Raw genomic sequence first — 13683 nt, 5'->3', positions numbered from 1 at the left:
CTATCGGAGTACAACTTCAATGTTGACATTTCAGATATCGTGTTCGCCATCGGCAAAATCAAGGATACCAGATGGCCCAGGCCTGTACAGTTGGATCCTTCCCAAAGGAATCATAACTTGATATGCGAATATCAGAACACGCATGGCCACAGAATCGAGGACTGTCACCAGCTACGAGAAGAACTGGCCAGGTTACTCAACAACGGTCATCTCAGAGAATTCTTGAGTGACCGAGCCAAGAATCAGTTCCGAGGAAGAGAGGCAGCCAAGAAGAATGAAGTAAACGAGCCACAATACGTTATCCACATGATATTAGGAGGGATCGGCGCTCCTCAAGAACCCGTGATGAGAAGGACAAAAATTTCCATCACCAGGGAAAAGCGAACCCGGGGATACATATCCGAAGATGCCCTCACATTCAGCGAGGAGGACTCCGAGACCCTATCTCAACCTCATAATGACGCACTGGTAATCTCTTTCCTCGTAAATACATTTCAGATAAAACGTGTACTCGTGGACCCAGGTAGTTCGGCCAACATTATCTGGTCGAAGGTAGTAGAGCAGCTCAGACTACTAGACCAAATCGTTCCCGCCACTCGAGTCCTCAACGGATTTAACATGGCAAGCGAGACAACAGAGGGAGAGATCACTCTTCCGATCACCGTGGCCGGCGCGACTCAAGACGTCAATTCCATGTCATCGAAGGAGACATGAGGTACAACGCCTTGTTCGGGAGACCGTAGATACACTGCATAAGAGCCGTACCATCCACCCTCCACCAGATGATGAAATTCCCAACAAAAGACGGGATTAAAATCGTCCACGGGGAGCAACACGCGGCAAGGGAAATGTTCGCGGTGCACGACGCGGCACCGACGCTAATATCTCCACTCTCGAGAGAGCCTAAGGACAATCAAATTACATCTTTGGCTAAGCCCGATTGAACACAGCGGAGGACTGTACTGAGTCTCCGCCGCGAACAACAGAGGCGTACCGGACCTCGAAACGTCGCCAAACACATCCTGATAAGGTATAACCATATCCCTTTTTAGTTTATATTTCATACTAATCCTTTTATACAGGCACTCGATCAAAGCGGTCAAATACGCACGCCCAACACGAAGACCCTAAGGTTTTAAAGACATCCGTTGCACTCTTTTCCTTCGATCGAGCTTTTTGTCCCGAAGAGGGTTTTGCCGGCAAGGCTTTTAACGAGGCAACGTAACACCTATATGCTACCTGAGGGGAATCCAACAGATCCTCAAGGCTTCTTTTGCTATCAACCACGAGTGCCGATGGATGCCCTTTCGGAAGGTCGTCCGCTCAGAAAAGCCAAGAAATGCCAAATAGGACCCCAATGAGAAAATGATGTACCAGGCCAAATGGTCGAATGAACCATGTCCGCACAACCGAGCCCCCAATGGCGGAGGCACATGTACTAGTGTCAAATAATCAAAGAATGCTTTTTACCAACATGATTCATGCTCCAAGGAAAACCTAGCATTTTTCGCCAGAACGATTTCTCCATCAGAAAACGTCCTGAATACTCGGAGATTGGCGTCGATAATTCGTCACCCGCATGACCTTAGGGTCGAAAACTCCGGACTAATAAGCCCCCAATGAGGCAGCACGAAAATCATTAACTATCTCCAAAAAGAAAGCGTCCCGAATACTCGGAGACTGGCGCCAAAGAACTCCGCATACGCACGACCTCAGGGTCGGAATCTCCAAAGTCGTAAGCCCTCAATGAGGCAATACCGAGCTCACGAGTAACGGCTCTCAAGCCAAAACGAACTCGATGAATCGAAGACTATCGCCAATCGCCATTCAGCAAAAAAACCCGAGGCCATAAGACCCCGAGCGGGCAGACTCGGTCTTGTAAAACTTGCACAAAGCAACAACACGAATTGTAAGACCTTCAATGCATGAATCATACTTGCATCAAGTATCAGCAAAAACTGTAAGACCTCAAAAGGCATGAAAAGTTTTGTAAGACCTTATTACAGGCATAAAATCAATCCCGAAGTTCAGGATATATATCAAATTTGTAATACCCCTAAAAAGGCATACCCTCAATATAGACGCCTAAACTACTATCCTCGGGATCAAAAAATGGCTCCGGCCAAACATAAATGACTACGGTCATATGGCTGCACCAGCCAAACTAACGCGACTCGGGGACGCCCGACGGTAGCTACAAAATCATAGGTCATTACTTCGAATCTACTTCAAAAAGAACCGGTTAAACAGGCTACCCTCAACAGGCAAAAGAGCTTCGACCATGTCAGCTCCGAATCATAAGGCTTCGAGCTACTCAGCCTACGAGCCAAACCTTATGAGGTGCACGAACATCGCCGCTAACGACTGGAAATCGAGGTTCTTCCTGAACCGACGGCAAGTCAGGAAAAATCATTGCAAAAGTCCTTAACGAGAGGAAAATAAAGCCTAGCGAGCCTCAGGCCGCACATATACCTAAGGGCAAAGCGTAAGAGCCATTGTCTCCAGCCTAACAAGCCTCAGAGCCGCACATATGCACAAGGGTAAAGCGTAAGAGCCATTGTCGCCAGCCTAACAAGCCTCAGGGCCGCACATATGCCTAAAGGCAAAGTGTAAGAGCCATTGTCGCCAGCTTAACGAGCCTCAGGGCCACACACACATGCCTAAGGGCGAAGTGTAAGAGCCATTGTCGCCAGCTTACATAAAAGATCGCTTCGATCGAAGGCGTAAGAGCCATTGTTGCCCACCCTATACAAACGTAAAACTTGAGGGTCGACTGAGCTCGAGTCGTAGCCCGACTCGGAGACTGGATCCAAGAGAGTTAAAACGTATAGGCCACCGGCCCATGTAAACATAAAAAGCTCGAGGAATATATGAGCTCGAGTTGAAACCCGACTCGGAGACTCTACCCGAAACAATTGAGCAAAAGCGTAAGTGCTCAAAATGCCTGCTTACACTAAAGGTCGCATCGAGCCCGCCTAATGAGCCCCAGGGCCATACCACGGATCTGATAATTCTCACTGACTCCGAAACCAGTCCGCCTGGACATAAGCGAAACAAAAGAAGGTACAGAAGAACAAAAAAGCTGCAAAAGGGTTTTTTCTTTTTAGGTACATACACGGAAAAAATACATTCTCCGTCTACGAACATACTCTAAAAGGGTACTACATACGGGATGGGGAGGTCTACACCCCACCCCCGAGAGCTACGGCCTATCGGCCTCATCTTCACTCTCCTCACATCGGATAAGAGTAACCGAGCATCACGCTCGTACGCCCTCGCTCGCGCCAACTCTTCCGAGAGAACAAAACCCCTGACACTGATTTCCTCGAGAACCTTTCTCCGAGATTTGCAACGCACATATTCTTCGATCTTCTCTCCACGATCAAGGATCCTCTTCAACTCGGCTTGAGCATCGGTAGCGTCCTTCAAATGAAGCGCCATCTCCTGATCGGCCCTAGTACGGTTCAAAACTGCTTCGGCCCGAGCATCAACGATCTCAGCCCTAACCTTCGAAAGCTCGGATTCAAGCTTCCCGATCATATCCGCTTGAACTGAAACATTGACACGGGCTAAACGGAGGCGGGCCCCGAGGGTCGAAAGTTTAGCCAATGCATCTTTCTCCTCTGAGGCTTGGACCAGCGCCTGAGCTCCTATCTCGATACAGCCATTTCTGATTCGATCGGCCTCGCCCCTAAGACGTTCCAAGGCCTCCATCTTCTTCTGTAGCTGAGGTAAGAGAAGAAGTTAACCTTAGAAGCAAAAAAGCAAAACGTATACTCAACCAGGACGGGAAGTTACCTGTTCCATCAAATAGCTCTCGTAATTTAGGTTTCGATGCACCTCACATCGCCAGTATGCCAAGTCGGTTTCCTTCTCCTCGCAAAGGAGCCTAAGGGATCTACCCTCATCTAGAGCTTTCCGGAGCCTAGCTCCATGACGGAGCAGCTCGGACCTAAGCCTGTCAAAGGCCTGCAAAATGAAAAACCCGGTAAGAAAGGTAAGACACGGATTCGGGAGGCCTATGAAAAAACTCACCTCAAAGTGAAGTCGGAAGACTTCCTCGAAGGTAGAGCACATATCTGTCGATCTAGCTCCCTCGGCCCCGGAAGAGTCAACCCCGGTCAAAACACGATTGTTCGGAGGAGCTATCTTTCCAGAACCAATAACCTCGGGCACGATAGGCTCGGGCGATGTTCCCATCTCAACGGCCCGACCTCGCGTCGCCTCGCCACAAGCGCCATCTCTCTGCCAGTGCATTTCCAGCTTATCACTGTCATACTTTGGCTCGAACGCCGGCAACCCCTCCTCCTCTCTGGAGGGGCATAGCCTCGCCTTCGGAGGCTCTCTGATACCTACAACAACAAGAATAGTACATAAAAAAGGGAAGAATGTCTCTCCAAATAAACAAGGGACAAGGGAAAAGCAATACACACATGCACCGTGACATTTTGCTTCCCACCTGCCCCGAGATGCAGCTCGCCATCTACGCTCGTCGCAAGTTGAGTCGGTCGCCAGCTTCCGGACCCAACCAGGAAGATCAGGAACTTTGCCTGGCGCCCATGAAATCGCTACAGAAAGGAAGGAAACACGATTACGAGATTAGCTTTCAACATGAACAAATCTGAGAAAGCACAAGACGCTCCACTCACGCATGTAGTTCCATTCTTCAGGGAATGGCATAAGCTCCACAGGGATAACGTCGGTCGTCCGGACCCGGACGAACCGACTGGCCCACTCCCAATCTCCGCCTTCATCATCATCAACAACAAAAGGCACCGCAAGGTTAACAGACCTCGGTGGTGAAAAGGCCGGTACAACCTGACGAGATGGCTAAGAGTGAATTCAAGCCCCGCCTTCTCTGCGAAAAACCTCATCATCATCACGATTCGCCCAAACGACGGGTGTACCTGCGCCAAGGTAACCTGATAATTTACGCAAAAGTCGAGCACGACCCTATCGAGAGGTACCAGTGTGAAGGGATACGTATATACATTCAGGAACCATCGGCAGGGTCAGCAATACCTACGTCCGGGGAAAGCACCTACATCGCTACCTCCTCCTCCCATCAGCAACCTCTCCTCACCAACTCAAGGTGCTCTTCCCTTATCAAAGATGCAGTCTTCAAGATAAACTCTCGCGGATCCTGAGCACTGGGAGCGGAGCTGTCCCCTCTCTGACAAGCGGACCCCAAAGCAGCGGTCGTAGCCATGGCAAGACTAGAGTAACTAAAGCAGGAACCTGCGCAAACACTCTGGTACTAAGGTAACGAAGGGCTCGACGCCGAAACAGAAAGAAACATTTAAAAAGTGGATCTCCCAAGAGGCGGAAGCGATCCCATATATATGCGGAAACAGCAACGGTCCGCCTGCCCGAGATATGCCTTGGGAGGTCAAGGACTTCGAATGCCAGTCTTGAGGCAACATTCAACCTCGAGGACCTCCATCAACATAAAGCTAGGCTTCAAGAAGCCAGCGAACACCACCTCCAGTCCCGAGGCAATACTCGACCTCGAGGACCTCTGTCAACATGACGCTAGGCTCCATAAAATCTCCAACACCATTATGGGGCCCAAGATAGTAGCTGAACTCGAAGGGACCCCCCCCCAAGGGGAGGAACAGGAAATTCGAGCTCCGCGCAAAGAGGCTCGGCCTCAGGGCACTGCCAAAATTCGGGTAATCCATCATCTAGGACCTATCTACAGCGTCTTAGAAGGGTTATCTGTGCCAAGTTCAAGGCAAATTTCCAGGCTTCCGAAGCCAACTTCACTCAGACACCGCCTTCAAGAACTTCAAGTCTCAAAGTATTATCTCTATGAGACTCGAGGGTCCCGATGGCCCGGGTATATCGGACCAATTCGAGCTCGGTCCGAGAAACAACGGTGAGCTCAGAAGGGAGCCATTTCTATCAAACAAAGCCAAGAAAAATACTCGCGTTCGAGCTGAATGTTGATAATCGGCAGCAGAAGCATACATTCAGGATCCTCATAAAAATCAGAGGAAATATGGTAAACATCAAAGGCAGAAGTCAAAAAATATCTTTACATTTATGGTAATTTGCTTACAACGGCCCTCGAGGGGTCCTTACATATGATTACAAAAGCTTACAGAAGGTTTCTACTCAGAGATAAGGAAACAAAGGGGAATATGCGAAGCGTAAACCTAGTCTATCCTCGAAGGTTCATCTCCGGTAGCAGTATCCCCGAAGCGCCGCCTCCTCGAGCTTGCGTCCTCAAAAGCGATACCTTCGACCGCCACCTCCTCTAGGTTCCCAGCTCAATCCCTCGGAATAACATATCCGAGGGAAAAGACGGAGAAGAGGAAAGAGGGAGGACGCAGAAGAGGAAGAAAAAAGAGACATAGCCCGCCGAAGCCAAAGGTTGAAGATCCGGCGGGCCCCAGCCTCGACAGCCGCTTGTGCCATTTTATCCCTTGGAAAAAACCCAAGGAATGAAGTGCCATACCAGGACAGGATGGGAGAGTGAGCAGCGGTGTAGAATCCGAACTCCTGTCCATACCGGAAGAAATCGGCCCCCCATGTATCATCATCCCGAGTCAGCAACGGCAGCAATAACAGCCGTGATAACAACAACAGCAGCGTCGAGACAATATAATCTCGTTCGACATGGAGAAACTCGGGCAGGAGGCCCTTATACAGCTGATAAGGACGCTGCCATACAGCTTTGGGGTCGTGAACCCCAAACATAGTAGTTCACAATAGGAGAAGATGGTGTAAAGACAGCAAAAAGGAACGGATGAATGAAGGAAAGAAGACACTTAGCTGAAGAAATAGCATCAATGTTCGCCCATTTATAGGGAGAAATCACATGGTCTTCGATGTCTTCGAAAGACGGATCGGCAGGCACAATCAATGCGTTCTTAAAAACCGAATCGACGGCGGTACTGCCGCTTTGAAAAACGAGAATCAACAATGCATTGAATGCTGTCGAAAAGACAAGTCCAAGGGTTTTCCCGGTTGTCACAAAGGCTCACGTCGTAGGCTGCATCACCGATATGACATCGGCGCAGGGAACTTAAAGAGTTGGTCATCAAATTCGTTTCCTATCACTTCGATCTAGGAAACGCGGAGACTATCTGTATACGGCAAAATCAGAGGGTCCAATTTCCCGTCTTTTAAGCATTTCGGTAGATCGACTCAAAGCCTCGAGGCTGCAAAAGATGCGCTCGAGTCCTCTTCCTCGGGGCCTATCGGCGCCCGGCCTTGGGAGGATATTGATCGGGGCTAAAGCAGAAATAGGAGTTCCCGAGACGCGGCTAAATCTGTCGCGGCTAAGTCTGACAAAGCATAGCCAGGCTATTCTGGGTCCTGCTCGAGGCGTCATTTCAGCCGTCCCATCTCCACACCTTTACAGCTAATGTGTACCTTACCGTATAAACTTCTCCCCTTCTATATAAAGGGGATTCTGATTATTTTGTAGGGGACTGATGTTGCTCCAAAAGCTCTACATGAAATATATGATAACTCTCTGTCTTTCTCTCTAAGATACTCTCTCGACGTTGTTGTTCTGTCTTATTATTTTAATACTTGCTCCATATTCATTGCTTATTTATTGCTTATCATTGGCTATAAAGAGCCTCCTTTAATGTTATTGCATCTGTTAGCCCTTCCCCGATTCCCCCCGATAGCTCGAGCCCGAGCTCGAGACTCGACCTCGAGGCCCCAAATCGACCAGCTCGAGGCCCCAAATCGACCAGCTCGATGCCCCGAACGGCTATCTCTCGGTTCGATTATTGCTTTAGTCTAGCTCGCGTCTCACACTTATACTACACACACACAGCATCAACTGCTCCACGACTAGCATAAAAATAGATCACGTATTTTTAGAGTCCCATCAACAAATTTAATTGTCATTACCATTTTCACGGTAAACACTCACAAAAGATGAGATATTTAACATCAATAAATATTGATCGTTCTTACCTTTTACTCATTGAATTGCTATACATTTTTAGATCTGGAGTTGATTATGCTTGATTAAAATTTACCCCTTCATTATCATTAATTAATTTAATCAAAAAGATTTTAGCATCTTTTGGTCAAACAGAAACAAAGGAATTTTAGGTTTCAGAAGGCAATCGATGTGTTTTTAGAATACGATCATATGCATATCTTTGTCCCCTATCGTAATTTTATTTGTATGAAAGAATACAGTTTAAGTTTTGTCGATATTATAACCATACAAACTACCAACATTTGTTAACGGGATAGCTAAAACTGAATAATTTGCTTCATACTCATCTTGATCTTTGTAAAAAGCCTACAGCTTAGAAATGACACGTGGTTGCAGGGCTTGGAGATGGCAACATGACCACTTGTCACCCCCCCTGTCCCACCATGTGCATTCACATTTATATTTTATTATTATTATTATTGTGGGAGACACCAAAATAAATATGGCCCGGTCGTCGTTCTTTCTGATCCATGACCCAAAGCTTTGACCCTTTGAAATAGGACTAGTGTTTTTTATGATTAAAAAAAAAAGAACTAGTGTTTTTTTTAAATGTTTTTGATATCCGTATATGATATCTACTGATTCGTCTAATTCGAATTAATTTGCATTGTGCTGAATCCATTAAAAAGAAAAATACTTCTATGTATTACTCTCTCCGTTCCAATTTATGTGAACCTATATTTTTTTTGGTCTGTTCTAAAAAATGACTCATTTTTAAATTTGGAAACAACTCAGCTTAAACTTTCAATTCTAACCTTAGTGAGAAACTTTTACAACCACACAAATACTCTGAATCCCTTTTTGACTTGTTTAGGATACAAATTTCAAAAATCTTTGTTTTTTTCTTAAACTCTGTGACCAGTTTATGTTTGACATTGGAATGGAGGGAGTAGAATTTTTTTCATTTCCAACATCTAAACTCAATAACTCTAATTAACGGTGCCTAGGAGTGGCAAACGGGCGGATCGGGTCGGATATGGTTCGGGTCGAAAACTGATAAATTATCCGACCCTACCCATATTTAATACGGATAAAAAATGGATTAACCGGCGGATAATATGGGTAACCATCATCCATGACTTCTTGCATATGATCACTTTCGGGATACTTCTTAGTCTCCCTAACTTGAGGAACTCCCCATTTAAGGCTTAGTTAGACTCATTGGTTACCCATTAGTTATCCATTTTCTAAATAGAAAATACGGTTCTTATCTATATTTGACCCGTTTTTTCAAAAAATTCACTATCCAACTCATTTTTTAGTGAATAATATGAGTGGTTAACTGTAACTATTTTGCCACCCCTAACGGTGCCACATTCAGTGATAGCAACGAAAGAAGTTGATAAATGAAAAAAGAATAAATATGGTATTTACGTAGGCATGGTGAGAGAGTCCCCTGTGGCATGGGTTAGTGGCTATAAATAGCAGTGAGCATTTGACATGTCTCACAAAGAGGGCAGTAGCACACTGAATACTTCACGTGCTCTCTTTCTAATTAAGTTCTTCCCCTCAAGCCTCACTTCTTCTCTCCTCACTTTCTGCAAAGACCAGCTTATCCATTTCTGTTTTTTCGGAAACTGTGTCAGTTGGACCGTTGCTATTTATTCACTCCACCAACTCTACTCCATCAATTATCATATCTGCACTACTCTTATTATAAGACTAATTAAGGTAGTTTTGTTCGTTGGTCGACACAACTATAATGGACAAGGCAAATAAGCAAGTGGGAGCTGGTTCCTCTTCTTCCTCCTTTACTAACGACCTTTTTGGTCCTAAGGAGACTCCTAAATCCTCCTCTTCTTCCTCTGCACTCTTTAATTCTGTCTTTGGACCACCTTCCACGGTACGTATATACATCATGCATTTCTCTGTTTTTGCTTCTAAATTTGAGGCTTGAACATGGACTCGGTACCAGTACAAAACGAAAGCTTTATATTTGAAAAACACACATGTCTATTGACTGAAGCCAGATAAAAAGTGATCTAAACATGTAGATTTTACTTAGTAGGACTAAACATGTTCCATTTGCATGCAAAATATAGCCATAGCAAAGTGAGCTCTCTAACTTGTAGCATTGAAAATGACAATATATAAGTCTTGCTTTTGCACCTTCTGGAACCTGTCAATGAATGTTTTCCCCTATATTTTTTTCAGTCATTAGAATATATATACAACCTTTAACAATGTGGCCTCTGCAAATTGTGGATTCGTTCTTTCTTTTTTAGGGACTTAGAAGGGACTCCGTTCACACTGGAGTTGGAGGTTCATCAACCATGAAAAATTACCAGTATGGAAATGCAAAATATGGAACTTCAGGTTGCTGAAAATCATATTTATACTATATTAATTTCTTTGCTCAACTGGAAATGTTTTATTGACCATATTTCTTAAACAGGTAATGGGTCCCAAGGAAGCAGAGGAGACATAAGTAGCAAGGACAAAAGTTCCATGTATCAGAATGAAAAAACAGAACCGAGCTATTTGAGTTCATCCATCTATTATGGTGGCCAAGATGTTTATTCTCCAAATAGCCAACCTGGTTCTCAGCATATTGTAAGCCTAATTACCATATATTCTTTTCTTTTTTTCTTTTTAAATAATTGATTCTTGCTGTTTTTAACTTGGTTCCTTTATGCTTGCTTGGTCAGTTGAAGAAAGATGGGGAAGATGATGATCAAAATGGAAACAATTCAAACTGTGCTTCACGAGGAAATTGGTGGCAGGGTATGGCTATTTTTTGCACTTGTATAAAAATAATATACCTTTGTCTGTTCTCATTGGCAGTGAGATTAATTCTAAGCTCTTTGTTCCTTTCTGCAGGATCACTTTATTACTGAAATCTTACCCCATGCATATCTGATCTCTTCCTTAGCATATATAGGTATTTGAAAGAGCGATAAATTTCCATAGTTTTGCTTATGTTTTTATGTTGATGAATTAAAGGACTTAACAAAAGGATAATAAAAAGTTGAAAATGTTGCAGGGATGGAAGTGGAGAGATCAGGACACAGTACTATATCTTCACTTAGGAAGGAGCGGAACATATTTTATAATGTCTCCCCTTAGTTTCTTACATTTATAGTTTCTCCTTTTTTTTTCGTGATGTAGCACTTTCCTCTTTTGTTCTTGTGATGGTATTGGATTACCTAAATCAGCTTGTACATGGAGTTCCCTCCTTACAGTTACTGAACCTTTCTTGTGTAATCCAACTATGTTTAACACTAAATAATGGCTAGCTTCTCTCTCTTTTGAGGTGGGCTCCCTAACTAACATCAGTGGAAGAACAGATATTATCTGTCTACAAGTTGCACTCATATTCTGTCAACACTCAAATGGAAACTTTTGTCTGAGGCTTCAAGTTACTTATATAAATGTGGGTCATTCAATCTTTTAGTTTGTACAATTGAATTGTCCGATTTGTTACCAATCCATATCAACTCTAATTTTATTGCTAAAGTTGGCATCCCATATGCTTCTATTATTGTCGAATTCATATTGCTGGTGAAATAGCAACTAGCATAAGACAAAACTTTTGACGGACCTGTTTGACCAAAAAGTGTGAAAGCCCCTTTTTGCTAAATTAATTAAATAAATGATAATGGGTAAATTCTAATTAAACATAATAAACTCTAAATCCAAGATTGATGAATAGATGTAACTTAAGAACCGCATTTAGAGCCTAATATTCAATGAGGTGTTTGATAATATTGCTATGAATGAATGAGGGGAAGAGGGTAAAACAATAAATATGACAAATAGCAATAAACATAAATAGAGAGAATGATTCACCCTAATATTCATGAGGTGGATGATTCTCTCTCTGACAAGGATATAAAATAACCAAATGTGGGAATACCAAACACTTTATCAGATCTGATGTGGGAAAGTTTGGAATCAACAACCAATCCAATCTTGTCAAAAGATAATGTTTATAACTACTTGAGAGTCAACTTTTCTCGAGAGAAATTATCAAAATCCCATCCCTATTTATATGGGATATATCCCTTACCTACTAAAAGTACAAGTGCATGGAATATTCTACAAAATATTCCTCAAAAACATCATGTTACTAACTAGCCATTTTCGGCCAATTCGAATGCTCGACTCCGACCTGGCTGCTCGGCTCGTTAGCATTGCTTCAGAAGCATGACCATGGTTCGCCCTAGTCGTACTCGGCCGAGCCGCAAGTTATGGTCTTCACGATAGTCTTTTTATACTGAACTTCTTAGATCGGATTTTGGCTCATACAGTTAGTCCATCCGCTTGCCGAGGTTGTCCTTCAGGTCGACCTCGGTAAGCGGACTTCGCCAGCTGCAATTTTGAGAGATCCGGTCTTAATACCGTGTGACGGTTGTACTAGCCGAGGTAAGGGTCGGTGCTTTGAAGATTGTGCTCAATGATGAGGGATCAGAGTGACGTCACCATTTCACGTGTCATGATTGCGCATCTTCCCGATGTGCTGCCTTGTTTCCCGCATCTCTTTTGCTTCGATTCTCGCGCATATGGCAGTTATTTTTCTCGACTTTTGCGCCAATATTTTCTTATAAAAAGGGGGAAAACCTCCTCATTCAGAACTTTGTACTTTCGTATTTTGAAAAGCGATTCATCTTCTTCTCTTGCTTCCTTTCCTGCTTTCTGCAACTTCTTGTCTTAACATCGTCGCTTATTCTTCGTTTTCAAACTCCTTGCTCACACATAACTACACAAATGGCTAGTGCGTCTTCTAACTCTGAGGAAATTCTTAGCCCGAACCCAGTGTCAGTGGACATGCCAGTTCCTCCTAAGGGGAGGTCATGGCTGCTGAAGATGATAGTTTCCCTACGGTGGAGGAGATCGTTCCTCGTGGTGATAAGGCCAGGCTTGATTTTTCAAAGCCTCCCGTTGACGAGACTAAGCCGGCAAAATACAAAATGGACACCGGTCGTCTTTCCGAGCTTAAGGCTAAATACAACATCCCTGCTCATATTGACCTGGTTCCCGTCGGAGATGATGTGGTCCACGTTCGTCGTCCTGGGTACTGCGCATTTTACGCGTACCCATTTCGAGTGGGCTATTCTCTTCCTCTTCCTCCGTTAGCGGAGGAGTTCTGCCGTTATCACAACGTCTACCCGGCCCAGCTCTCTCCTTATATTTACAAGCTTTTTCTCATGCTAATAAAGTATGCAGAGCTGGCCGACAGCGGAATCTCTATCTGCCACCTGCTGCATCTCTTCGCTTCGAGTTTTTACCGAGGTACAATGATACACCAGCGCCACCGTGGAACCAAAGGACTGGTGGTATGACTGGACGATAAGACCAACCGCAAGTTTTGGGTTGACTTCTTCTTCGTCAAAATGGAGTACGTGGTGGCAAATCCTGCTGGGTTTCCCGGAATGGAACTTCGCCCGTAAGTACTTCCATCTCTGGATATTTGCTGTTTCTCTTCTATTACCTAATCGTCCTTTCATGGTGCAGCTGAAAGGGATCATCCTACATTGGTCACTGACATCCGAGATTGGGTGGCTCAGGCCTTACCCCATACGGTGGGGATCCGTGAATGGTCGTCCTTCAACAAGAAGTTCGGGCGCCAACCTTCTTCGACCGGTGAGTCCTGTTCTGACCCTTGGTCACTTGGACTTCCATATCACCCTTCTTTCTTGCTTATGCTGTTATCCTTGATTTTAGGTCGAAAGGCTCCGAAGAAGGCGAAGGCTCCCACCCCTCCTTTTTGTTGG

General features: G+C 44.6%; 1 protein-coding gene across 1 annotated transcript; it reads left to right on the top strand.

Moving 5' to 3' along the window:
* The first annotated feature begins 9432 nt into the window (after nt 1-9432).
* Nucleotides 9433-11221, top strand: LOC109211344. The gene is made up of 6 exons (XM_019374876.1): nt 9433-9812; nt 10195-10285; nt 10365-10522; nt 10618-10693; nt 10790-10850; nt 10953-11221. The coding sequence occupies exons 1-5, from the start codon at nt 9672-9674 to the stop codon at nt 10804-10806; spliced, it is 483 nt and encodes a 160-aa protein (XP_019230421.1). The 5' UTR covers nt 9433-9671; the 3' UTR covers nt 10807-10850; nt 10953-11221.
* The last annotated feature ends 2462 nt before the right edge of the window (nt 11222-13683 follow it).

Source organism: Nicotiana attenuata, unplaced genomic scaffold (assembly GCF_001879085.1).
Source record: "Nicotiana attenuata strain UT unplaced genomic scaffold, NIATTr2, whole genome shotgun sequence".
In the NCBI taxonomy this organism is placed as follows: Eukaryota; Viridiplantae; Streptophyta; class Magnoliopsida; order Solanales; family Solanaceae; genus Nicotiana; species Nicotiana attenuata.
The sequence above is the reverse complement of the archived record's forward strand: the minus strand, read 5'-3'. Positions and strand labels throughout refer to the sequence as shown.

Bases quoted from the DNA above. Each gene is read 5' to 3' on its own strand.
- LOC109211344 (XM_019374876.1), top strand. From the start codon at position 9,672: ATGGACAAGGCAAATAAGCAAGTGGGAGCTGGTTCCTCTTCTTCCTCC. The intron at 10,286-10,364 runs GTTGCTGAAAAT...TTTCTTAAACAG, and splicing joins TGCAAAATATGGAACTTCAG to GTAATGGGTCCCAAGGAAGC. The intron at 10,523-10,617 runs GTAAGCCTAATT...TTGCTTGGTCAG, and splicing joins AACCTGGTTCTCAGCATATT to TTGAAGAAAGATGGGGAAGA.